This window comes from Panthera onca, chromosome D4 (genome assembly GCF_046562875.1).
Source record: "Panthera onca isolate mPanOnc1 chromosome D4, mPanOnc1 haplotype 2, whole genome shotgun sequence".
Lineage (NCBI taxonomy): Eukaryota > Metazoa > Chordata > Mammalia > Carnivora > Felidae > Panthera > Panthera onca.
Window position 1 is genome coordinate 75002572 of NC_138351.1, and position 23445 is coordinate 75026016.

The 23445-nt window shown below is 55.5% G+C and overlaps 1 protein-coding gene across 7 annotated transcripts in view; it reads right to left on the reverse strand.

Annotated features, from left to right (window-relative positions):
* Window positions 1-459: 459 nt before the first annotated feature.
* Window positions 460-23445, reverse strand: part of AKNA (AT-hook transcription factor) — a 55090-nt gene continuing 32104 nt past the window's right edge. For all 7 annotated transcript variants that reach the window (XM_060608899.3, XM_060608900.3, XM_060608903.3 and 4 more), the window contains 15 exons: window positions 21796-21923; window positions 21110-21317; window positions 19171-19325; window positions 18889-19077; window positions 17813-18062; window positions 16712-16818; window positions 15820-16031; window positions 13679-13835; window positions 10249-10425; window positions 9572-9687; window positions 8783-8929; window positions 7462-7557; window positions 6015-6131; window positions 5540-5738; window positions 460-1013 (listed from right to left, as the gene is read on the reverse strand). In XM_060608899.3, the coding sequence (XP_060464882.3) occupies window positions 749-1013; window positions 5540-5738; window positions 6015-6131; window positions 7462-7557; window positions 8783-8929; window positions 9572-9687; window positions 10249-10425; window positions 13679-13835; window positions 15820-16031; window positions 16712-16818; window positions 17813-18062; window positions 18889-19077; window positions 19171-19325; window positions 21110-21317; window positions 21796-21923 (2523 nt within the window). In that variant the 3' untranslated portion in view covers window positions 460-748. The remainder of the gene's footprint in view (window positions 1014-5539; window positions 5739-6014; window positions 6132-7461; window positions 7558-8782; window positions 8930-9571; window positions 9688-10248; window positions 10426-13678; window positions 13836-15819; window positions 16032-16711; window positions 16819-17812; window positions 18063-18888; window positions 19078-19170; window positions 19326-21109; window positions 21318-21795; window positions 21924-23445) is intronic.

The window sequence follows — 23445 nt, forward strand, 5'->3', positions numbered from 1 at the left end:
GAGCCAGAGACGGGCTGGCCTCCCGGCCGCAGACCAGGGCCTGGCAGGCAGCTTGGCCACTAGCCCAGTTCCACAGGGATCCCAGGGACAGAGCTGGGGCTCAGGGGATGAGGTACAGAGAGGGACCAAGATGGACAGCTTCCTGGGCCCTCCCTGGGGGTGTCCCCTTCCCAGCAGGCCCACGGGAAAGTCCTCTCCGGAGAAGCTGGGCGCATGTTATCCTGGGGGCCTGCCGTCTTGACGTTTCGATGGTGTCAAAGTGCCCTACTGATCCCCAGTCACCAGGAGGAAAGTGCACGGCTGTGTCCTTCCCAGAAACGCCTACGCTGGAGGGGCTGGTCACCGGTGAGGAGACAGGTTTGCACCAGAGACTCTGGCCCTATCCCTTCTCATCTGGCCTGGTAGGTTGGATCTAAGACCAGGAAAACACAGTAAAAAAAAAAAAAAAAATTGTCCGTCTGTATATAAAATACATATTATTAGCCAGAGGCGGGCAGTGCAGGACCAGGAGACTCCCCGAGGCTGCCCCTGGGCAGAAGGTGGCCTCGGTCTCAGCACTTCCTTCAGGGGCCGGTCCCCCCGGAGTTCCTTCTCTTCATACCCAGGCCAACACCCCAGGGCCAGGAGGCCTCTGGGGAGGGGTCGCCGGGGCCCTCGGGAGTGGCTCCAGCCGACTCCCGCCCTGGGGGACAGCAGCAGGCCGCCGGCCCACCTGCCCCTCATCTGTGTCTGAGTCTCCAGGGTGAAGTCAGAAGAGGCAGGAGCCCCTGAGGCTGCGGGCCTGGCGCAGGTCGGCTGACAGGGAGCGGCTCATGTGCTTGGTGGTGCAGCGGATGCTCTCGGCAGCCTGGACGGCTCGATTCAGGGCCTTGTTGAGCTCCTCCAGGTCCTCCAGGTCCAGCTGGATGGAGTGCCGGTGCCCCCGCGCCGGCCGGGAGGAGGCAGTGGGGGGCCACTCGGCGGCGGCTGGCTGGGGCGAGGAAGCTGAGGTAGGTCCCGGAGGCGCATAGTACCTGAGGAGAGAGGGCCCGGCGTTCATTAACCACGGACAGGGCCGGGCAGAGCACCGGGTTCGGAGTCAACCCCGTGCCAGGCCCCCCAGCTGGGCCCACGGCCCCTGCTCTCTGGGTCTCAGTCTTCACCTCTCAAATGGGAATAATAAACACCTACTTTGAGGGATGAAGGATGATAAACGGGAGTGCCCGACCCGGAACAGCGTCTCGAAAATGGTTGGTTCAGGGGGCGCCTGGGTGGCTCAGCCGGTTAAGCGTCCCGACTTCGGCTCAAGTCATGACCTCACGGTTTGTGAGTTCGAGCCACGCGTCGGGCTCGCTGCTGTCAGCACAGAGCTCGCTTCGGATCCTGTCTCCCTCTCTCTCTGTCCCTCCCCCAATCTCTCTCTCTCTCTCTCAGAAAGAAATGAATACTTAAAAAAAATGGTGCAGGGGTGCCTGGGTGGCTCAGTCAGTTAAGCAACCAACCGACTCTCGATCTCAGCTCAGGTCTTGATCTCCCGGTCGTGGGATGGAGCCCGACATCGGGCTCTGTGCTGACAGCGTGGAGCCTGCTTGGGATTCTCTCTCCCTCTCTCTCTACCCCTCCCCCACTCACACTCGCTCTCTTTCTCTCTTGCTCTCTCTCAAAATAAACTTAAAAAAAAAAAATGGTTAGTTCGATCTACCTATTCACTTCGTGTTTATTGATCTTACAGTATGTGCCAGCCCTGGGGTTACACTGGTGAATGAGTAACATGGACCCCACTGCCTTCTTGGGGCTTCTCATCTCAGAGCCAGATCCCAGGGAGACTAGGATCACCCCCAGGCTCTGTAGCAAACCCCCTTCATCAGAGAGGTAACGTGTGGTCCCATTTGCCAAGCGTGGAGCAGCAGAGACGCGTGATAATAATTAGGGTTCTGTAGGAGGCGGAGGGTCTTGTTCCACTCATCCAGGGAGCAGGTGGAAACGTGTCCTTCCCAGCCTGGCCCTGCAGGAACGTGGGGCGTCGCGTAAAGTGCTGGGAGCCATGTGACAGAGCACAGATTTCTCCAGGTAGTGAGCGCAGCACGCAGCCAGGCTCCCCAGTCCGGCGACGGGCGGGAAGAGGGGGTGGCCCCTGTGTTGTGGAATCAAGCGTGTGGAGGAGACAGGGAGACAGAGAAAGGTTTTGCCCAAATGCAGCAGGGACAAGTAGAGGAGGAGTTGGCCAGAGTCTGTCACTGGCGTCTTGCTTGACACACTGTAAACTCTGGCCCCCTTCCTGACCTTCCACTTCTTCGGACCCACGTTATCGTACAGCGTGCAGGAGAAAAGGGCTCTGCTAGGACCAGAACACATATCTCTCCGAAGAAGTCACACAGACGCATAAGCACACGAAAAGATGCTCAGCGTCATTAGCCACCAGGGAAACGCAAATAAAAACCATGTGAGATGCCACGTCAGGTGCTTGGCCACCACCGGATGACTCAAGTCAAAAGGACAGATGCTGGCCAGGAGGCGGAGAAATCAGAAGCTTACTCATAAGCTGCTGGTGGGGACATAAAATGGCACCACCACTTTGGAAAACCGTCTGGTGGCACCTAGCCCCGAGCTGGCATTGCATGCTGGGTACCGTGTGCCGGGCTCGGAGATACACGTTTTCTTGACCAGCACGTATCTTACTTGTTCGGTGGGTACCGCTATGCTTATGTTACGGACGAGCAAAGAGAAGTTCAGAGAAGCCAGGTGAGGCAGGAAGCCTGCCCCCAAATCCCAGCCATTCTGTGCGGATTCCCCTTCCAGGGGCTCTGTTCCCCCACCTAAAAGAGCCACCTTTAGCCACCTCCCGGGAGAGATCTGATAGGAAAATTCAGGTCGAAAGCTCTGGACGCTGCCTGGCCACTCTAAGTGCTTGTGTACCTGTCAGCTCAGAGTCAGAGCGCTGGAAGGGGCAGTGCTGGACTCACACCCGGAGCTAATTAGCACCCAGGAGATGCCAGTACATATCATCTGAACCGAACCAATAGGCTTCTTGAATCCAATTCCTTCCCCCGGGGACTATCAGGTGTAATTACTGGGTTTACACACACCCCTACCGTTTAATAATTTGATGACCAGCTAGCTTGGCCCGAAAGTCACATCCCAAACACCCTCTAAGGCAGAAGCTGCAACTGTCCCCCACCTTTGTTTTGGCCCAAAAAAAACCCCAAAAAACCTTCCTGGCTAGAAAGCCTTTGGCGCAGGGCTATAAGGCACTTGGCCAGCAGGTGGCAGCACAGCCCCATAAACTTTCTAAAGGGCACCCTGTCATTGAGCATGCTCAGTCCTGCTGATGGCAGATGGAGAAACTTGAGGGCATCATCAGCCCAAACTCTAGCAGCATTTGAAATGCTATTCTTCCTGGCCAACTTCTATGTATTGCGGGCTTTCCGTGTATTAGTTCATGTAATCCTTACCACAACCCGTTTCACAGAGGAAAGCACTGAGGCACAGAGGAGCAAAGTGACCCAGCTAAGGTTGTAGGCTACCGCCGGCCAGGTCTGTCGGGCACTACAGCTCAGGGCTTTTCTCCTTCCCTATGACCTGTCCAGGCCTGGACACAGCCACCTGGTTAGGTCTGCCCACAGGTCTGAGTCTGGAAGGATATGGGACAGCCTCCAAAGCGGAGAGGCACCCAGAGTTTCATCCTGGGCCAGCCGATTCCAGGAGAAACCTCTCCTGCCCAGGGAGTCGGGGCATAGGCAGGCATCTCCTGCCGCAGGCCTGAGCATCCTCGCATAGCCAACGGAGCAGAATACTCCTGGAGTCAGCTGTGGGCGGCAAGAAAGCATCGCGTAGGCCAGAGTCCTTATGGGGGCGGGGGCTGGGCGGCACCCTACACCTCTGCTCCCGCCGAGCGCCAGCCCCCACAGCGACCCTGGCCTCTTGCTGCGCACGACACAGGATGCTGATGCCGTGCCACTGAAGGAGGCTCCCGCCCGACTCGTTTTATACCGAGGGACCCTGAGGCACGGAACTAGCCAGTGACAGTCAGGACAAGAAGACAAGTCTCCTAATTTCAGGGTCCAGGGTTTTCCTCCTCCTGCACAATCCTGTCCTGTGGAAGCCACCTTTATGCATCTTTCTTCTTTGCCAACGACCGTGCCGTGCAGTGGCGCTCCCCACGGTGACGGCAACGCTGCCCTCCACGACAAATTCCACAAACGTCTCACGTGCGTCTGGCCACGTGCCTCACTTCACCCTCACACAGCTAACTGTACGTGGTCGAGACTATTACCCCATTTAACAGATGGGAAAATGGAGGCTCAGAGAGGAAGTAGCTTTACCAAGGCCACGGCGCCAGTAGGTGGCAGACGGAGATCTAGCAGAGCTTGGACTCTAAACGCGGAACCACTTCTGCCTCAACTGCCGTGTATTTTCTCTCTTGGCAGAGGCCATATCCGAATAGAAACAAGGCAAGTCTGAGAAATGAGCACAGCCAAGAGCCAAGAGGGGCCTAAGGACGCATGATGACTGAGTGTACGTGGCATTCTGGACGGGATCCCAGACCAGAAAAAGACCTTCAGGTAAACACTGAAGAAACCCATGGGGCACTTGGGTGGCTCAGTCAACTGAGTGACCGACTTTGGCCCAGGTCATGATCTCATGGTTCATGAGTTTGAGCCTCACATCGGGCTTGTTGCTGTCAGCATGGAACCCGCTTTAGATCCTCTGTCCCCCTCTGCCCCTTCCTCACCTGCGCTCCCTCTCAAACATAAAAATAAACCTATAAAAAAACTGAAGACACCCAAATAATCTATGGGCTTCAGTTAATAATAATGTATTAATATTGGTTCACTAACTGTGCAAAAGTATCACGTTCAAGTAAGATGTTAGTGACGGGGGAAACTGTGTGTGTGTGTATGTGTGTGTGTGTGTGTGTGTGTGTGCGTGTGCGTGTGTGGGTGGGGTTATATGAGAACTCTCTTTACTGTCTGCTCCATTCCTCTCTGCATCTAAAACTGTTCTGAAAAGTAAAGCATGGGGCACCTGGGTGGCTCAGGCAGTTGAACACCCAACTCTGAATTTTGGCTCGGGTCCTGATCTCCCAATTTGCGAGTTTGAGCCCTGCAGTTCTCTCTCTCTCCTTCTCTCTCTGCTTCTCCCTGTAGCCCCCTCAAAATGAGTAAATAAACCTAAAAAAAAAATAAAGGCTATTGACAAGCAGTGGGTGTGCATTACTTACTTGCTGGAAAGACCCACAGGAAATGGGGAAGGGTTAGGGTTCTAGAGCTAGACTCCCATGAGCTTTCCCTGTGAGCTCCTAGGGGGCAGGGCCCTCTGTCAGGCTCTACTGCTGGGCACCCCGTCCCCGCCCAGGCCAAGCACTCTCCCTGGTGTGCAGGGAGCATTCAGGGTTTGTTGAGTGGCTGCACGAGTGTTCTGCTTGTTCTGCACGTTATACACTGGGGTGAAACACAGGAGTGAGCAATGCCCGGGTTCTCAGCAGCCGGACACAGATGTGAACGCGAATTGGGAAGCCAGTTAAACAGAGGCTGGGAAGGTGGGAAAGGGAGGTTCTTACACAGCGGCCGACGGGTAAGGCACGATGGGCACCGAGGAGACGTAGGCAAAGGCGGGAGGGGCCGGTGCTGGGGGCATGGCAGGCAGATACCACAGTCCGGGGGGCGGCCGGGCCGGCGACCCTGCCTGCTTGCTCCGTCGTGGGGGGCTGGAGGCTGAGCGTGAGTGTGCATTCCTCCTTGGGGCGGCGCTTTCTGTCCCTGCAAGGGGGGGGCGCCAGAGATGTCAGTCTGATTGCCTGGAAAGCTCTAGAACAGGCAGAACAGGGGGCCACCCACCTCTGCCCTGTTAGAGCTGGACACTGGGCTGGCCATGCTGGCAGTGCCTCGCTTCGGGAAACAAATCCTCTGCCTGGTTTGCTCTGCCCCAGACTGGGAGAGCAGCCGCCCGACCTAAACACCCCCTGGGGCCCCCGAACTCCCAAAAAGGAGAGCTGGGTGTCTGGCTGGGAGAAGAGAGTGAGCATCTGTCCCTACCAGAGGTGGCTGAGTCTGGGCCATCCGTCTTTGGGGGGGTCCCGACTTGACCACACAGGGGACATCGCAGGGTATCAGTGAGAACCGGTCCCAGTGGGTCCCTGGTGACAGTACCACCTACAAGAGGAGGAAGAGGGGTCAGGAGAGGATTACGTCTGGATCAACGGGCCTGGAGCCCCCAAGCAGACTTCTGCCAACAAGCCATCACTCCCCCATTTTACAGACTGGAAAACTGAGGCTCCAAAAGGTTGAATGATATGTCAAAGTGTCAGAGTAGGAAATCGGCGGTGCTCTGTCTGAGCCCAAGCCCGCGCTCTCCCGAATGCAGCCCCTGAGCCTATATTCATTCCTCCACACTGAGGCCCATTCTCCATGTGAGAGTGGCCCACGATGGCCCCTCAGGCACCAGGGGGTCAGTAGAGGCCTAAGGGAGCAAGAGAGGAGTGGACAACCTGGTCCTCTTCCCACGCACATCCTCAACACCTCACCTGGAAGTCCTCTCACCCCCCTGGCTGAGTTATAGGCTCCCCAGCCCCACCCTGTGCTCAGATCACTGTTTCGTCATTGCTTAGCTGCGAGCTCCTTGGGGACAGGGCCCAGGGCCCAGTATGGGCAGGTGCTGAATGAATGAATGAATGAATGAACAAATAGAGATGGCTGTTGAGACTTGAGCAAAGGCAAAGAAACATAATGGTGAAGAGCCAGGGTTCTGGAGCCACAAAGTCCTGGGTTCAAATCCTGGCTCTACCACTAGTGAGCTGTGTGCTCTTGGGCAAGTTATTTAACCTCTCTGAGCCTCAGTTTCCTCACCTGTAAATAATAATAAAATGGCAAAACCCATTTCATAGGGTTGTGAAGATTAATGTTTGTAAAACCCTTAGCATGATGCGCTGTTTATAGTGGGGGTTTAATCAATGACAGCCCCATTGTTATCATCATCATTGCTTGAAAGGGCTTTAGGGACCATCTCCAATCCTTTCATTACAGTTGTGAAGTCTGAGGCTCAGAGAAGTTAAGGAACTTGCCTAAGATCACACAGCAAGTCAGTAGCAAAACTGGGACTAGAACCCAGTATCCATATTCTCTGGCCACTGCTGTCCCCACGACTCTTCCCTGTCGGGTGCGGTGGAAGGAGGCAGAGGGGAAGGCAGATGGAGGGGAGATGGGACATAATCATCACCACCTGGCCCCACCCCTCTTATCAGGAACTTAAGCCATGCCCAGTGTTAACCCATGTCATAGTCAAGGATGGCTTCAGGCAGCAGTACCTGGCGCAACAGGTGTGAAAGCAGGACCCCCTGGGAGGGCTGAGAAATCCCCCCAAACCCTCCCTTGTCGTACCTTGACCTGCCACCGAGCTCGGGCAGGCCCACGTCCTGCACCCTCTCCTACAGGTACAAGCCGCAGCCTCTGTGCACTGAGCACCTCTCCAGGTACCACCCCTCACCTGAGTCCTGGGTCCTAGCAGGTCGGCAGTGGGGACAGGAGATTGTGCCACCGCCTCTTGGGACAGTCTTGGGGGTGGGAACGTGGTACTCCTGGCCTAGGGAAGAAACCAGACAGTCAGCTCTTTGCATGTTTGGAGAACTGGGGAGGATTGGGGACTACCTGTCTCCTCCTGCTGACATCCAGAAGCAATCAACAAACCCAAGCTCATTTAGACCGGCAGGCAGGCCGCCAGGAAGCATGATGAGCAGTGACAAAGACACTACTCCCCCAGATCCCCGTTTGCTGGGTGGGACTGGAATGGCCTGGGCATAGGGTCGGCTGTGTTCTCCCCGTGCTCCGAGAGGCTGTGAGATGGGGACAGTCACACACGGACTTCATAGGCTTATTGGAAGGACTGAGTGGGGCCGTGTCCATGAGGTGCCCTGCGGGCACCTGGCAGGTGTAACGTGTTCAAGGTTATCAGAAAGGTGGACAGATGCTCGGGTCTTCACCTAGACCTGTCCTCTCCCACTTTGTCCTTCCTGGAGTCTCAAATGGGAAGTTCAGAATGTTGCTTGACTGCTTATCTTTTTTCTCCCCTGTGCCGCGCAGGGGTTCCACTTCCTATTCTGTGTGTGTTGCCTTGGGCCGTGCCCCCACCCCTCCACGGACTGGCGGCCGCTCCCACGTCTAACTGCTCGGCTCTGTCTGCTCCATCGGGGTAGGCACGTATCTCTCATTTCCCGCCTTGTCTCCTGCACTCAGCCATACGGATCCGAGGTTAACTGCCCTCCCTCCCAGGGTGGTAGGGATGAGAGCCACGTCTATAATTTACTTAGTATAATTTACATGCTTACTATAACTCCTTGTTACTGTCTGCTATGCAGTCGGATTCATGAAAGTTGGAGCCATATCCGCATCTGTTTTAATGCGAAGCACCCTGAAATCCTACTATGTGCCATCTGAAGGCCTACTGTGTGCTGGGCGCCTAGTTTATGGGACCTTGCGGCACCCTGGAGGATCAGAGCTGAGGGTAGGCCAAGGGTAACGGATTTGGCACCCACTCTGCAAACAGCGGGTGTTTCATAAACCTCTTTATGACTGACCGGCTAACAGGCCTTCCCCAGAAGCAAGCGTGGGCTCTCACGCAGGGGAGGCATCAGAAACCGCTGGATGAACGAACGAACAAACGAACACGCCAAGGTTCAGAGAGGCGGTACGCCCTGGTGCCTCCCGTATCACGGAATTGGCCGAAAATGACGTCAACAGCCCATGGTGAAATGGGGAAGGCATCATGACAGAGGAGTCCTCCCTGGGGGCTGGGCCACCCCCCGGCCCACCTGTGTACTGGCCCCGGAAGGTGACCCTGTCTGGCCTCTTGGTGCCGCCCGCTCTTTTCATTCCATCCCGAGCTGCCTGCGCACTGTCCTCAGAGGTCCGGCTCTTCTCAGAGAACAGCTGGGGGGAGGTGGGCTCGGATCCGGAACCTGAGGTGGAAAAAGAGGAGCGTCAAAGGGGGTGGGGGGCCCACACGGCTCAGGGAGTGGGCGGATGAGAAGTTCAGGCTCTGGGGCGGAGCGTGGGTTTTAATCCTTGGTAATATCAGCCGACACACGTGGAAACCTGACCTCGTGCTAAGCGCTGGTCTAGACCGGCCGCGTCCGCGGTACGCGCACCCTCGCGGCCATCCCAGGAGGCCGGTCCTATTACTGCTGCACAATTAGCTGTCCCTCTAACCACACAGAGCAGGTAAACAACCTGACCAAGGTCACCTGGCTGGGAAGGGGTGAGGTGGGCTGAGCCCTTCTCCTCCTCCTCCAGGCGATTCTCCTTGCACTTTCGGGCTTTGGTGTCTATACCTGCAGAGTGCGGGTAATGTGACCCACCTTGCTGTGAAGACTGACGTCAGATACACACGACGCCCTGACAGAAACCCTGGCACGTCGTAGGCGCGTGACATACAGTGGCCGACACTGGAAGCGGTCTTCAGGGCCCTGCCGCGCCAAAACGGACGCACAAAACCTCCTCCAAGTTTCTTCCCAGGCTGTGGTGCTGGTCCCTGGCCACTGAGCTAACCCGCCCAGAAATCTGCAGGCTCCAGCAGTCAGGGCGGGCAGGTGGTCACTTACTCAGGGACAGCTGGGGCACCTCCCGAGGCACCGAGGAAGACCTGGCTCGCCGCCTTCCTGAGGGGTCAGCTTGTTCTGCACCTGCAGGCTCACCAGACAGTCTCTCTGTGGATTTGCTAGCAAAGAGGAGACACAGATGATGTCGCTGGAGGAGGTTTGATGCGGCCCTTAAAGATGGTCGGCAAGAAAGCCAACCCAGGGAAAGGCTTATAGCAGAGGAGGAAAGCAGGAAAGTCAAAACCAAAGACTCTGGGAGTCAGACCCCTAGAAAGCGGCTCTGAGCCTCCCTGACCCTCAGTTTCCCCATCTGTCAAGTGGGGATAATGACAGCAATTACCTCAGAGGGTTATGGGAAGGATTAGTGAGACGATGTCCGTAAAAACCTGAACCGCGGTGCCCTCCCATAGAAACACTTGGAAACACCCAGCTGATTTCAGAAGTCATCCTAAGTGAATCGTTAAGGGGTGAGCGGGCGGACATCCTGGAAATATTTAGCTCTTCACTTGGGTGATGAGTTCAGGTTACGCAGTAGCTATTATTTTATGCATCAAATGTTACATAGGAAAAAGGTGTAAGAGTCGGAGAGGGGTGTGAGTTCACACGTCTGGAGAGACCCAGGGGCAGCCAAGTCTGCCACACCACTGGGGCACAAGGGCAGGCGTTCTGGGGTCACCCACCTGCCATAGTGGGAGCCCCAGGCAGCTGAGGAATCCGTTGGCCGGGCCCGGGCCCGGGCGGGGCGGTTGAAGGTGGAGGCCGGGCACACCAGGCTGCCCTGGGGTGGCTGATGCAGGCTGTCCTCCAGCCTCAGGCGGAGCAGAGACACCTCCTCTTGTAGCTCTCGGATGGCCTGGCTGGGGTGGGGGGAGGGGACAGAAACAAAGAGCGGATGTGCAAGGTGCGGGGCCCCAGCCACCCGCACGCACAGCGCCGCCTGGATGCCCAGGTCTCGTCCCTTTGCGCCAGGCACGGACCCAACTCTGCTGCCCGCGGATTCTGGAACTTCCTTGTGTGTCCACTTTTCTTGCTGCCCATCTCGACACCTCTGAGTTCGTAGCCCTGCACGTTGGGTGCACAGAGCAGAACTTTGAGGGTTATCTCGCCTAACAGGCAGGGTCTCTGAGTAGCTGTTCTGAACACCGGACACTCACTGTGGGGTGGAAGACGCAGAATAAAAAGGGCACGAGCTGAAGGTCCACTTTAAAATCTGAATTCTGACCCCCTTGGGCTGCGCCCCCTTCTTCTACCTCTGTCTCTAGAAATGGTAAACTGACAGTCCAGGTCTGGTTTCTTCCCCTCCCTTATTATTCAGCCCATCCTTCCTGGCTCCCCCTAAACATTTTCTATGTGGTCCAAGCCCTGTCCTTCTGCAGTAGCAGAGGATGCTTGTCTGTCTGTCTCCCCAACCAGACAGTGGGCAGGCCTCCCCCCCTCACAATCCCTGAGAACCTCACACCTCACAGATGCTCGCGGAATGTTCCTGAACTGGACTCAAGGCCCCAAGAGGGGGCAGAGTGAAGGTGTGTGCAAGCAGAGAGGACAAGGGGACATCACGGTGCTTCCTATCACCGCCTATGAGCAGGCTCCAAGGGCAGGGCCCTACCTGCAAGGCTGCTTGTCATCCCTGGGGAGCCCCCAAATATAGCCCAGCCTCTTACAGGCGAGGTATCTCAATGAGCCCCCAGCTTCTATGGAGTAAGTCCTGTCTGCATTGCTCTCCATCCAGCCCCTGAATGTCCAGAGTCTCATTCTGAAGCATCACGGCATCGTGTCGCTGGCATTACAGCAACGATCCTCCCCCACAACCCCGACAACCCCATACACGAACCCCCTACACACGGGGCGTCAGAGTCTGGGCTCGGCATGGCCCAGGCTGGTGCAGGCTCTTCATCTACTCCTGGGCGGGGCTCCCCTCAGGGTGACTTCTCGCTTGGTGGCCCGGACTTGTGGGTGAATGTCTCTGGATGCCACATCCAGCTCTCGGAGTGTGCCAGAGGGAGCGGAGACCTCTCTTGTTACACCCCGGCACCGTGTGCGTCCAGGGCAGCCGGGTCTCCTGGCAACCCCCCCGGGAGACGTTTGTTAGGGTCTCTAAGGCAAAGCGTGAGCATGCTGTCGGCAGGACGGCGGGAGCTCGCGTCACCAGTTAACCCCCGCGTGCACAACTGGGAGGCAACACCGCCTCCGTGTCCCAGGCCGAAGGCGGCCGAGTGAGGGCCTGAGACTTGGAAAACCCACTTGGGTGTCTCTTGTCCTCTCTGCTTCCATCACGATCTCAGTCTTCCTGACTTAAGTTTTTAGTGGCTGAGGGCCAGCTGGCACTCAAAAAGCCCATCTTTTCCCGCAAACGTTTCCCCTCCCAAGTTCCCCATCTCTGTATCAGCATCCAACTGGCTGGCCGGCCAGAAGTCTGAGTCATTCGAGACCCTTCTCCCTCCCTGAACACCCCCCAAAAGTTAACCAGCTCCCGGGTCCTGTGGGCCCAATGCCCAGACCCAGGTCCTGTGAGTCTCTTCTCCAATGTACCCCCCCTTCCCTCCGACTGGCCCCATCCTGTCTGTCCTGGGTGAGGCAGCCCTCCTGGCAGTCTTCCTGCCTCGCCTTGTTCTCACCCTGCTAGTGGCCAGAGAGCTCTTTCTAAAATGTGAACCCGACCTCAGTACTCCCCTGTTTAAAAATTTTTTTTTTCAACGTTTTTTATTTATTTTTGGGACAGAGAGAGACAGAGCATGAACGGGGGAGGGGCAGAGAGAGAGGGAGACACAGAATCGGAAACAGGCTCCAGGCTCCGAGCCATCAGCCCAGAGCCTGACGCGGGGCTCGAACTCACGGACCGCGAGATCGTGACCTGGCTGAAGTCGGACGCTTAACCGACTGCGCCACCCAGGCGCCCCAGTACTCCCCTGTTTAAACTCCCCTTCATCCGCCCTCAGCTGTGTCTGTATGCATTCACGAATCTTCAGTGAATCATTTCTCTGAGCAGAGCCAGCACCCAGATGTCTAACTATGGTGTTCGAGGCCCTCCAAGACCTCGAACCCTGTGTCTCCTGGTCTACCTCTCCACTGCTCAACCCCCACCGCCACATTCACACCTCGGGATCCAGCTGAAACGAACCTTTGGCCCTGCAAAGGTGACGGGAGCTCTCTCACCTCCAGGCCTTTGCACCTGCTGTTTTCCCTGGTGGGAACACTGTTCCGTCTCTCTTCCTTCAAGTCTCAGCTGAGATACCACTTCCTCCCAGAAGCCCTCCCTGAAGCTTCTCACTGGGCCAGATGTCCCTTCTCTGTGTTCCCACAGTCCTTGGAGCCTCTGCCACCACTGTACTCCTACTGGGGAGTGTGACCATCGGCTTCTTCATTCATCCTACAAGACGGTGAGCCTTACCAGACCAAGGATGGTCTTGTCCACTATTGTGTTACCAGGACCTAGCATATCATTGACAAGTAAGCCTGGAATTCCTATGCTGGTGTCATCGGAGACAGCAGGAGTACACACACTAAGTCAGGCCTGGAAGCTGAGTACCAGCCCCGGACCCGCCTTTGCACATAGCGACAGTCCCGTGATGGCACAGGCCAGGAGGCCCCTGATGCATTCCTGCAAAGCAGCCTTTCCTGTGCACGTGGGGACAGATACCCCAACCCGACAAAGGCATGTGATTGATTACTGGCCAAAAGCAACTCAAAGGAGAGGGAAGAGGACTCACGGGCTACTTTCCCATTTCTGTTCAACCAAGCAAGGAACAACTTTCTTAGCAGAGCAACTGTTCATTGAACAATTGTATGAACAGAGCAACTGTTCATACAATGAAAGCGTCCACTGCTGAAAATACATCCCTGGGAAGCGCAGACCTGTCTTGGGAGAGAAATGCTGGGGGGTGGGGAGTGAGGTCTCAGCACCAAAAAGGTGAGCCTCCCGGTCGTTCCCCACTGGCTGGACAAGTGTCCTCAAAGTTCACATCCGTGAGGCCCCACGGAGTGGCCCTGAGCCCAGAAACAGGCCACTGGGGTCCATCGGGCCCCAGCACAGCCACCACTGGATGCGATGGCTGAGCTAGCCCCTGCCTCCCTCGGGCATCGCTCTCCCGTCTCTGTGATGGCCCGACTTACTCTCGCCCTGTCCTGGTGAGGAGGAGGGTGTGGGTGCTCTCCGCCGGTCCACGGGGCAGAGTGGCAGAAGCCGAGGTCGGGGGTGGGCGGATTGTCGTGCTGCGGGCGAGCTGCTCAGAAATCAGCTGTCGCCCCTCCGACTCTGAGCCAGGCACCGCTAAGGAGGCAGAGAGAGACCAAGGTGAGTTCGCCTGGAGAGGATCCCTGCAGTGTGCATGTCCAGGAGCAGAAGGATACGGGCAGAGAGGCAGTGCCGGCTGAGGTCATAATTGAAGTTCTCAAAGAGGTCACTGGCCCACTGACCTCAGAGCCAGAAGATGTGGTTCTTGCTGGGAGCTTGGCCGTGCAAAGCTGGGCCTGCAGAGTTGTTCCTACCTAGATTCCCCCCACCACCGCCCCCCATCCACCATTTCAGCACCGCGTCGGAGTCTGCAGGCACCTCCCCCGTGAAGAGCTCATTGCTCCTTCACATGGACACCACCCCCCCACCCCGCGCAGCCTCGGCCGCGCATCACCGCGTTCTGGGACTGGCTCCAGAGCCCCCCACCTCCCGCTAAGATTATCGTCACGGCTTTGCCTCTGTGCATTTTTCTGGGGAGAGTGTTCAAAACTTTAGCCTTTCAAAGGGATGGGTAGCCACGGGTTAAAAACCACTGACCTGGCCCACATGTTAAAAACAAGGTGCCCCCGAGGGGCGCCTGGGTGGCTCAGTCGGTTAAGTGTCCGACTTCGGCTCAGGTCATGATCTCACGGTCCGTGAGTTCGAGCCCTGCGTCGGGCTCTGTGCTGACAGCTCAGAGCAGCCTGGAACCCGTTTCAGATTCTGTGTCTCCCTCTTTCTCTGCCCCTCCCCTGTTCATGCTCTGTCTCTCTCTGTCTCAAAAATAAATAAACGTTAAAAAAAAAATTAAAAAAAAAAAAAAACAAGGTGACCTCGGAACCCTACTCAATAATACAGAAAGGAACAGACTGTCAATACAGGGAACAACCCAGATGAATTGCCAGAGATATAGGGAGTGAAGAAGCCAATTCCAAGTGCATACATATGATCCCATTTATAGAATGTTCTTGGAATGACAAAATCAGGGCGACGGCGGCCACCTGAGAGACCATCAGGAGTTCAGAAGGCAGCGGACGTGAGGTGTCCATTAAGGGGCGACATGCCATTAATCTGCACCATGGCTTTGCAGGATGTTCTCATTGGGGGAAACTGGCTGAAGGGTACATAGGATCTCCCTGGATTATATATCGCTACAACATGTGAATCCATAACTAACTGAACTTTTAATTAAGGTTTAACTTTCCAAGTTTTAAATGATAAGCCTTGGAAAGAGGCAAAGCCAGTCTGAGGTGTAGAAGCCAGTGCAGGGGTCACTTTGAGAGGGTGGGAATGACTGGAAGGAGCTTAGGAGAGCGTCTGAGGTCCTGATCGTGCTGAGTTTCTTGGTCTGTGTTCATTTTGTGGGAAATCCATCAATTTACGTTCTTTCCTTTATGTTTATTTCACTAAAAAGTTCACATGCATTTTTTAAAGGTAAAAAAGTGAAATCACAGAATGCATAGACGTGGGAAGTGTTCATGACAGCGCTTGGGGGGGGAAAAAGAGTTATGAAGCGCTCACATATAATATGATCCCATGTTTGCTTTAAGTGCATCTGAATAAACATGTACACATTGGTATAGAAAACAATTCACAGGTTTGATGCCAAAATGTAGCAGTGATGGTTCGGGGCATATTTTTTTCTCTCTTCCCTTCTGTCTACCCTATCTGTAGTTGCAAATTTTCCCACAGTGAACCCGCATGATATTTTGTATCCTAAAACGTAATGTAGGGGCGCCTGGGTGGCTCAGGCGGTTAAGCGTCAGACTTCAGCTCAGGTCATGACCTCACGGTCCGTGAGTTCGAGCCCCACGTTGGGCTCTGTGCTGACAGCTCAGAGCCTGGAGCCTGTTTCAGATTCTGTGTCTCCCTCTCTCTCTGACCCTCCCCTATTCATGCTCTGTCTCTCTCTGTCTCAAAAATAAATAAACGAAAAAAAAAAAAAAAGGTAATGTAACACAAGGTTTTCGTTGCTTTGATTTTTCAATAGGTGCCATCCGGCTACTCCCAGGTTCTGGCCAACAGAGATACACCCACTCACCCATCTCGGCCACCAGTGCCCGCTCTCGGCGGAAACTGGGTGCCCTCTGCCGCAGAGGACTGTCCCGGCCGGAGGGTCGCCTCTGGGCTCGGCTCCTGGGTGTGCTGGGCTCCACGGATCTTCTGGGGACTGGAGGACCCCTGGTCTGGGGATGGGAAACTGCGTCCCGGGGCTCAGATGCAGTGAAGGGCTGGGCCAATGTTCCTGCAGTGCTGAGGGACCGTGGCGGGAGAGACATGTTGAGATCGCCCTGGCCTCCGAGCCCCTCCACGTTCTAAGCCAATGAGCTCCTGACCTCTGGGACTTGGCACCCGGGGCAGTACGGTGTTTCTGAGGATGTGCCCCCGTTACACGTGCATTTGTGTATCGAGCCGTCCACCTGCCTACCCGCAGGGGCGAAATTATAAAGCTCAATTTAATTTTTAGAAAATATACAGAGAAACGGAATTTCTAATCCTTTTTTCCCATGTAGCCACAGGGAGCAAGGCAGGCCTCCTGGAGGTGGCGGGGGGGGGGGGGGGACTACCCCCAGCTTTGGAGGCTGTTGCTCTACATGGTGGCTCATCGTTCCACTCCTCACCGAGTGCCCTCCTCCACCCCTGCTTTGGGGTTCTAGCCCAGTCTCTTCTCAGGGAGTCGCCCTGATTGCCCTTTACCCTTGTCTTCTGCTCCCCTCCCGCTACCCACTCCGTAGATCTTCATTTACCATTCAGTCATTCGTTTGCTTAACAGATACTTATTCCCCAGTCTGTCGCTGGTTGGTTGAGTGGGGGATGAGGTGAGGGCTCTGAGAATGCCCAGGTCATCAGCCCCTGTTCTAGGCTCACGGCACTTATTCCCAGGTTACCCCTCTGCACACAAAGCCGATGGGGAAGGCGGGGTCCCGGAGTACCTGTTGTGGGAGAACCGGTGCTCTGGCGTTTGGGTGAGGGGCGACACTCTACTGGTTTCTGAGCCCACGAAACCACTGTCTGTCTCCGGGGATGCCATCCAGGACTCCTGAAAGAGGCAGTGTCCCTTTAAGTCTGAGGAGTGTGCCTAAGGCACACTGGGAAGGTCTTCCCGATCCTGGCCTGGACCTCACATTCCAGAAGCTCACAGGCCTGGAGGCTGGCCCAGCTCCTGGCGGCCAGGCCTGCGGTGTGAGAGTCCTCAGGCACTCGGGACCAGCACCAGGCCAACAGCAGGGACTCTCTATGTCCCGGGAGGACCCTGAACAAGTCCTGCTTCCCTGAGGAGTTGGGGAGGCCCTGGGGAGAGACACTGTAGCAGATTTCCGGAGCTGAGGAAGGAGGGGAGGAGAGGGAGAAAGCCGTCTCACTGTGGGGATGGGATTCACATTTTCTACATGTCTTCCAGCTTGGGCCTGGAATGCTATGGTCCTGTCTGACGGCAGAAAAGCCCGGGCCCAATGAATCGGGAAAATAAAATTCATCAAATGTGCACACCTCCTCAACACTGGGTCTAATGAAAGGTGCAAAGAACACAAACAGGCGACCCAGGTGCCTGCCCTCAATGAGTTCGTGGTCTAGTGCAGATTGCTTACTACAGGCTCATCAGGACTACAGGTGTGTGTGTGTGTGTGTGTGTGTGTGTGTGTGTCCACATGCATATATATGCATTATTCTAGGGGAGGCTCCATTGCATAAGTCACATTTCCATAGTGATCTGTGACTCCTGCAATAGTTTAAAAATTGCTACTCTAATGTCACAAACAGGCCATGGAATCAAGGACTATCCCCCCATCTGTGCTAAGCAGGCTCAAAGAAATACAGACAATGGGCCATAAGCTTTCAGAGGACAAGAGGAACTGGCAGGGGGGCAGGGGTACTGGGAGCTACAGCAGAGAGGCAGCACCGGGCATAAGCCCTGAATGTTGGGGCAGAATTGTGCCTGGTAGAGATTGGGAACAGCAGGCATTCTGGAAGGGTGTGAGCAAAGGCCCGGGGGCAGAAATCCCCAGGAGATCCACGCTCCATGCACAGATGCTTACCTCTAGGTGGGGCCCACCAGCTTGACGCAGAGACTTCTGTGGAAGGTGCTCAGAGAGGCCGCTTCCCTCTAAGCTGGTCAGACTGCTCTGGTGGGATGCCAAAGGCTTGGTGCCCCGAGGGTGAGGTGGCCTGCTGGGGCCCGGAGGAGGAGCTGCCTCGACTTTGTCCAGGTCCTGGAGGTAGCCATCTCTGGCCACGGATGCATGGAAGCCTGCTGGCTTTACAGACACCATCTGCTCCACAGTCTCCCTGGCAGCGGGGAGGGGCAAAGCATGTCTGAGCCCTGGCATGGGCTGGGCAGCCCTGTCCTGGGAGCCAAGCAGTCCGGGAGCAAGCTCTGGGGTCAGACACCCCTGGCTGCCCACCCTGTGTTTTGTCACCGTTGAGCTGTGTGGCCTTGGGCAAGATTCCTCCCCTCTCTGAACTTCACTTTTCTCCTATATAAAATGGGGAGGGCCCGCAAAACCTACCCAATGCACTACAGCAGAAATAGTGCGGAAACAAACGAGCTATCATTTCCCAGGCGTCAGGAATCTGCACACTATCTTCCCCATTTCAGCCATTTCATTAACTTCAATCTACTCAAAAGGCTCATGTCATCATTATAAATGGAAGAGCAGTCAGTATTCTGTGTTACAAATAGAAACTAACTTTGGAAATAGACACAAGACCCAAGAACACATTATTGTTACATTCTAGGCAGATCCTCTTGTCTGCTAAAGGCTCTGGGCCTGAGGTCTGCTTGCTTGTTCTTTTTAAAGGATGATCAGGAGAGGCAGTGAAGACATAATGGCACGGGAACTTTCTCCTGGAGGGACTTGGAAGGTCTGAGGCTGAAGAGGACAGTGACGTTATCTCACGCTGCATCTGGCCTGCCAAAAACCATGTCCCGCCCCACCCCAAATCCCTTCCGGTGCTATCCACAGTGTATAGTCCACACTGGGGAGAGACGTGGGTCACAGGCCAGGAAAGCCACTTCTAAGCTGTAACGAGCCGTCGAGCTCAGTAGGATAATCACCACCCCTGTGGTTTCAGAGCTGGTCTGGGGACAGGTAGGGGAGGCTCAGTGACATACTTGAGGGGGGTCCTGTGACTTCTTTCAGCCGGTGCTGGGAGCTGCCTTACGGGCATCCCGGTGGCCTCTGATTTTCTTGGAGGTGGAGCTGGTCCGTCAACTTCTACCGAATGCCCTTGCCCGTCCTTGTCCTCATCCTCGTCCTCCTCCGGCTTCATGGCTTCTGGGACGGTCTTCACGCTGAGGTACCTGAGGAACACAGAGGAGCATGACTCTGCCCGGCAGGGCCAGCCAAGATCCAGTCACTGGGCCGGACACCCCGGCCTCACCCCTGCTACTCACCGCTCCAGGAGGCCGTGGAAATCCTGCTCCACTGGCAGCTCCTTATGCCTAGGTGGGGCCGGGAGGCCCAGCGGCCCGTCCTCCGTCTCACTGCTGGCGGTGCTCAGCTCCACGTTCATATGCGATGGGCAGGGGCCGATGCTGGCGGCGTGAGGCTGGGCCAGAAAGGCGGAGGGGCAGAGATTCAGCAGGTAGCCAAACACCACTTCCTAGGGACCTACCTTTCACCAGGCTCATGCGGGGCACTGAAGACTTAACAGGATAGACTCGCTGACTCTATCACCCTTTCCTGCGCGTGCAGAACGCAGGGACTGGATCGCGCGACCTTCGATACTGGCTGCCATGAATGGAACACCTGCCACATGCCAGACACTGACCAGGCACGACTGCACAATAGTCCCTCCAGTACCTACGGCTTTTACAACCCATTTTACAGACAGGAAACCGAGGCTCAGATGACTTGCCCAGACTTACAACAGAAGCGAGGGGCAGAGCAGACACTTGAAGCCAGATTTCCTGCCAGAGGCACCTCTCCTGACCTGTTCCTGGTGGGTATGGACACCCAGCCCCCAAAACACCTTCATTGTGGGAGCACGGGAGCCCCTCAAGATGACACACTTGGGTTTGCACCCGTGAGCGCGTGAGGTAGCACCTGGGGGGGCTTTCCACAGTGTGAGAGTTTCCCCTACATCACTGGGCCACCAAGACCTCCGTCGTCATGGCTATCTTACCAGCGCCCAGCCCTCCGTCGGCCCCCGCCTCACCTACCATGCTGGTCCTTTCTCCTGCTCCAGTCCCTAATAGACATGCCTTCGCAGCACAGGGAGCAAGGCACAGAAGACCCCACTACTGTCACCTGTGTGGCCGCTATGTGACCGCTATCCACTCACTCTGCTCAATTATGCAAAGCAAACCGTGATCGTCTCTCTTGGGGCTGTGATTTGGGCTAGAGAGACTTCTACAAAGTCCTTTCTGTGCAAGGCCCTTGTCTAGGGTCTCCTGACCTGTGCACAGTCCCCAACTCCATCTAGTGCTACAAGCAGGACGCTGGAGGCCACCCCCATTCCCCTTCCTCTCACCACCACTGCAAGGCCAGGCAAATGTGCCTTCTACACCTGTCTCAGGTCCACGCACATCTCTCTATCTGCCCTTCCCTTCTCCCACCTACCTGCCGATCCTCTTTTAATACCCCCTGCTGAAAACCCAGAAGAGTTTAAGGCCAAACCCTTGATGTGACCCACAAGCCCCTACATCATGGAGCCCCCGCCTTCCTCTCCAGCCACAGCTCTGACAATTGCCCCCTCACCTTCCATACTCTAACCACAGGGCCTTTGCACGGGCTGTTTCCCCTGGTGCATGGCTTCTGCTCTTCTGCGTGTAGTAATTCCCACTCATCCTCAGATCTCATTAAAACTTTTCTTACTCAAGGAAAGTTTCTCGGGGCCTCTAAACTCAGTCATGTTGCCCTGTTACTCTCCTAGAGCCCCGTAATTCTCCTTCAGACCCCTGAGCAAAATAGAATTAGTTCAACAAGACAAGCAACTCCATGAGTATTAAAACCACCTACTTTTTTTTAAGTTTATTTATTTATTTGGACAGAGAGAGAGAGAGAGAGAGAGAGAGAGAGAGAGAATTCCAAGCAGGTTCCACACTGTCAGTGCAGAGCCCGACATAGGGCTTGATCTCATGAACCCAACATGGGGCCCGATTTCACGAACCATGAGATCATGACCTGAGCCAAAATCCAGAGTCGGATGCTTAACCAGCTGAGCCACCCAGGCACCCCCCACCTATTTTTGTTGGTCGGTTTCCCACTGAATTCCCACCACGTGTCTCGGGTGCTGGCATATGGTGCCTACTTCACAAGTATGTAGTGAAGAAGTCGATTAATGAAGAAGAGAAGGAAGGAAAGGTCCGGTATGGCTGGGCAAAGAGGTACCTGAGGGCAGAGGGTCTGGGTGGCGGGTGTGGGGGCTTGTCCCGAAGGAGAAGGCAGGTGCACTGGCTGGCGTGGAGAAGGCGTGGCTGGGGGGCTGTCTGGAGTGGAGTCTGACCCGGCTCGCTCAGGCTCAGGCTGGGTGTGGTCCATTCGGTCCTTCAGCTCTTCCAGGCGAATACCCAGCTGGAATATCTCCTCCTCTAGCACTCTGGGGAGACATCAGCACCTGCACCTGTTACAGCAGCCACAGCAGGCAGGTCTGGGAGGCCGTGTTTCTGAGCGGAACTTCCAGAGAATGCCCATGGACGGTCCAGTTAATGTCCCAGTTTGGATTACGTGGAGAACTCGGAAAAACAAGGTGAAAGGGGACTCCACTGGGAACAGGTGGCCTTTGCCTGAGCCCCCCTCTGCGACCAACAGGCTGTGGGGCCTGGAGTAAATGCCTTCCCCTCTGGCCTCACTTCTCTGCTCTCTGATGAGCAGTTTCAGGTCTCATCTCCAAGGTCACGTCTCATGGCAATGAGTCCAAAAGGACACACACTTCAGCCTTCAGGTGTACCCTCATCTGGATATGCTGCTAATTGGGGTAGGATTTCTCCCTGTTCCTGTAGCACATGAATTATGAGGACAAAGTGTGCCCCTCCCGGTGACTGAGGGAACCAGAGGCCTCCCTCCCCAGCACGTACCTGCCAGGATCAAATTTGCCGGGCGTCCCCTGGGGGCCAGCCAGCTGCTGGGCCGGCTGTTGCTCCCTGCAGGCCTTCAGGTACTCCTCCTCCAGGGCCGCGTGGGCGGCCTTTAGCCGCTGGAAGCCCTGAAACCAGACCAGGCCAGGAGGACCTGAGTGTGCAGCCCCCGTGGGCTCTGTCCTTGCAGATACAGTGGATGAGGTAGCTCACGGTGGGGTGGGGCAGGAGACCCATCCTCTGGGCCCCTAAGTCCCTAGAAGGCTGGGGTGAGGACTCCCTAAAACCTGCCTGCCCCCGTCTCGCTCTCTGCCATCAGACTGGCAAGGCCGAGGCACGGCTTAGAGCCTTGGCACCGGCTCCAGAGAGCACTAGTGTTTCCTGGATAGACCTACACGTACCCCAATGTTCCATGATGGTTGCAGGCCAAATACGCCATCACTACGTCCCCCTGTGGGCCCAGTACTTGAGCGACCACGGATCCTCATTCTTATTTTCCAAACTGTGGATCTGGGAACAGTAGTTACTCTTTTCCCAGGTGCTTATGGACTGTCATGACAGATGACCATCACTATCACACTGCTGCTAACAACAGCTAAAATTTACTGAGCACTGAGGTTCTACGCTAAAGCAGTTGGCATTAGTCACTGAATTTCCAACATAGTCCTAAGGACAGGGGTAGTTTATCACCTTCATTTAAAGAGGAGAAACTGAGGCACAGAGGGTTATTTAAGTTGGTGAAGGTCACACAGTGAGGGAGCAAGTTGTAGGCAGGATTTGAACCCGGGTCCTCAAGCTCCAGAGCTCGTGGGCCTAACAGTGATGTTAAGCGTCCACAGCAAAGGTGGTGACAGCTAACAGATGGTTAAAACTCAGGAAGAAGGGTCATTTCCCCTGGCTTGTGATCATCCCCATCCCATTCATTCTATGCTGACAGCAGACTGAGTTCAAGGACAACCTAGAATCTAGTCCCCGGGCAGGCTTGATATTCCAACAGCTCTTGACCTCCTAGATGTGGGGGAAGTACGACAGAGGGGAAGAAAAAGAAGCGTTCCGTTTTTCAAGGTCCTTGCTCATGCACTCAGTGAGATAATACAACACACATCACATATTTTGCAATTGGAAAATGGATGATGCCTATATGATAACATAGTAATTAGTAACACAGTAATGACGTAGTAAAAATATAGCATTTTGTACAAACCAGGTGTGTTGTATTTGCCCCTCTCCACCCCTTTTCAGCTCCCCTCCCCACCCTGCTCTGTGCCTCCAGCATCAGCGGGGCTCCACACCTGCTGGCTTCCCAGGGGGTCTTGCCTAGTGGGAGGCATCTGTAAGAGGTCAAAGGGCGGGAGGAGAGAGACCTGGCAGGGAAGAGCTGTGGGCAGCTGCCGGTCCCCAGGCTGCCCTGTTCCTTGTCGCATCCCCTGATGCTGCCCACGGCCCCGCTCACAGCCCCTTCATTGACCCCACGCTCCCAGCTTTCAGAGCTCTACCTGCTCCTTTCCCGGGGTCCTGCTGATGCAGCAGAAACCTCGATTTTATATACGACTATAGTTGTCCAGAAACACCAAAATCCAAGAGGAAATAAGCCCATAATGGTTAGATTAGGGCTCCCCTCCCCTTTCCCCCTTGGTTTTCAGATACTGG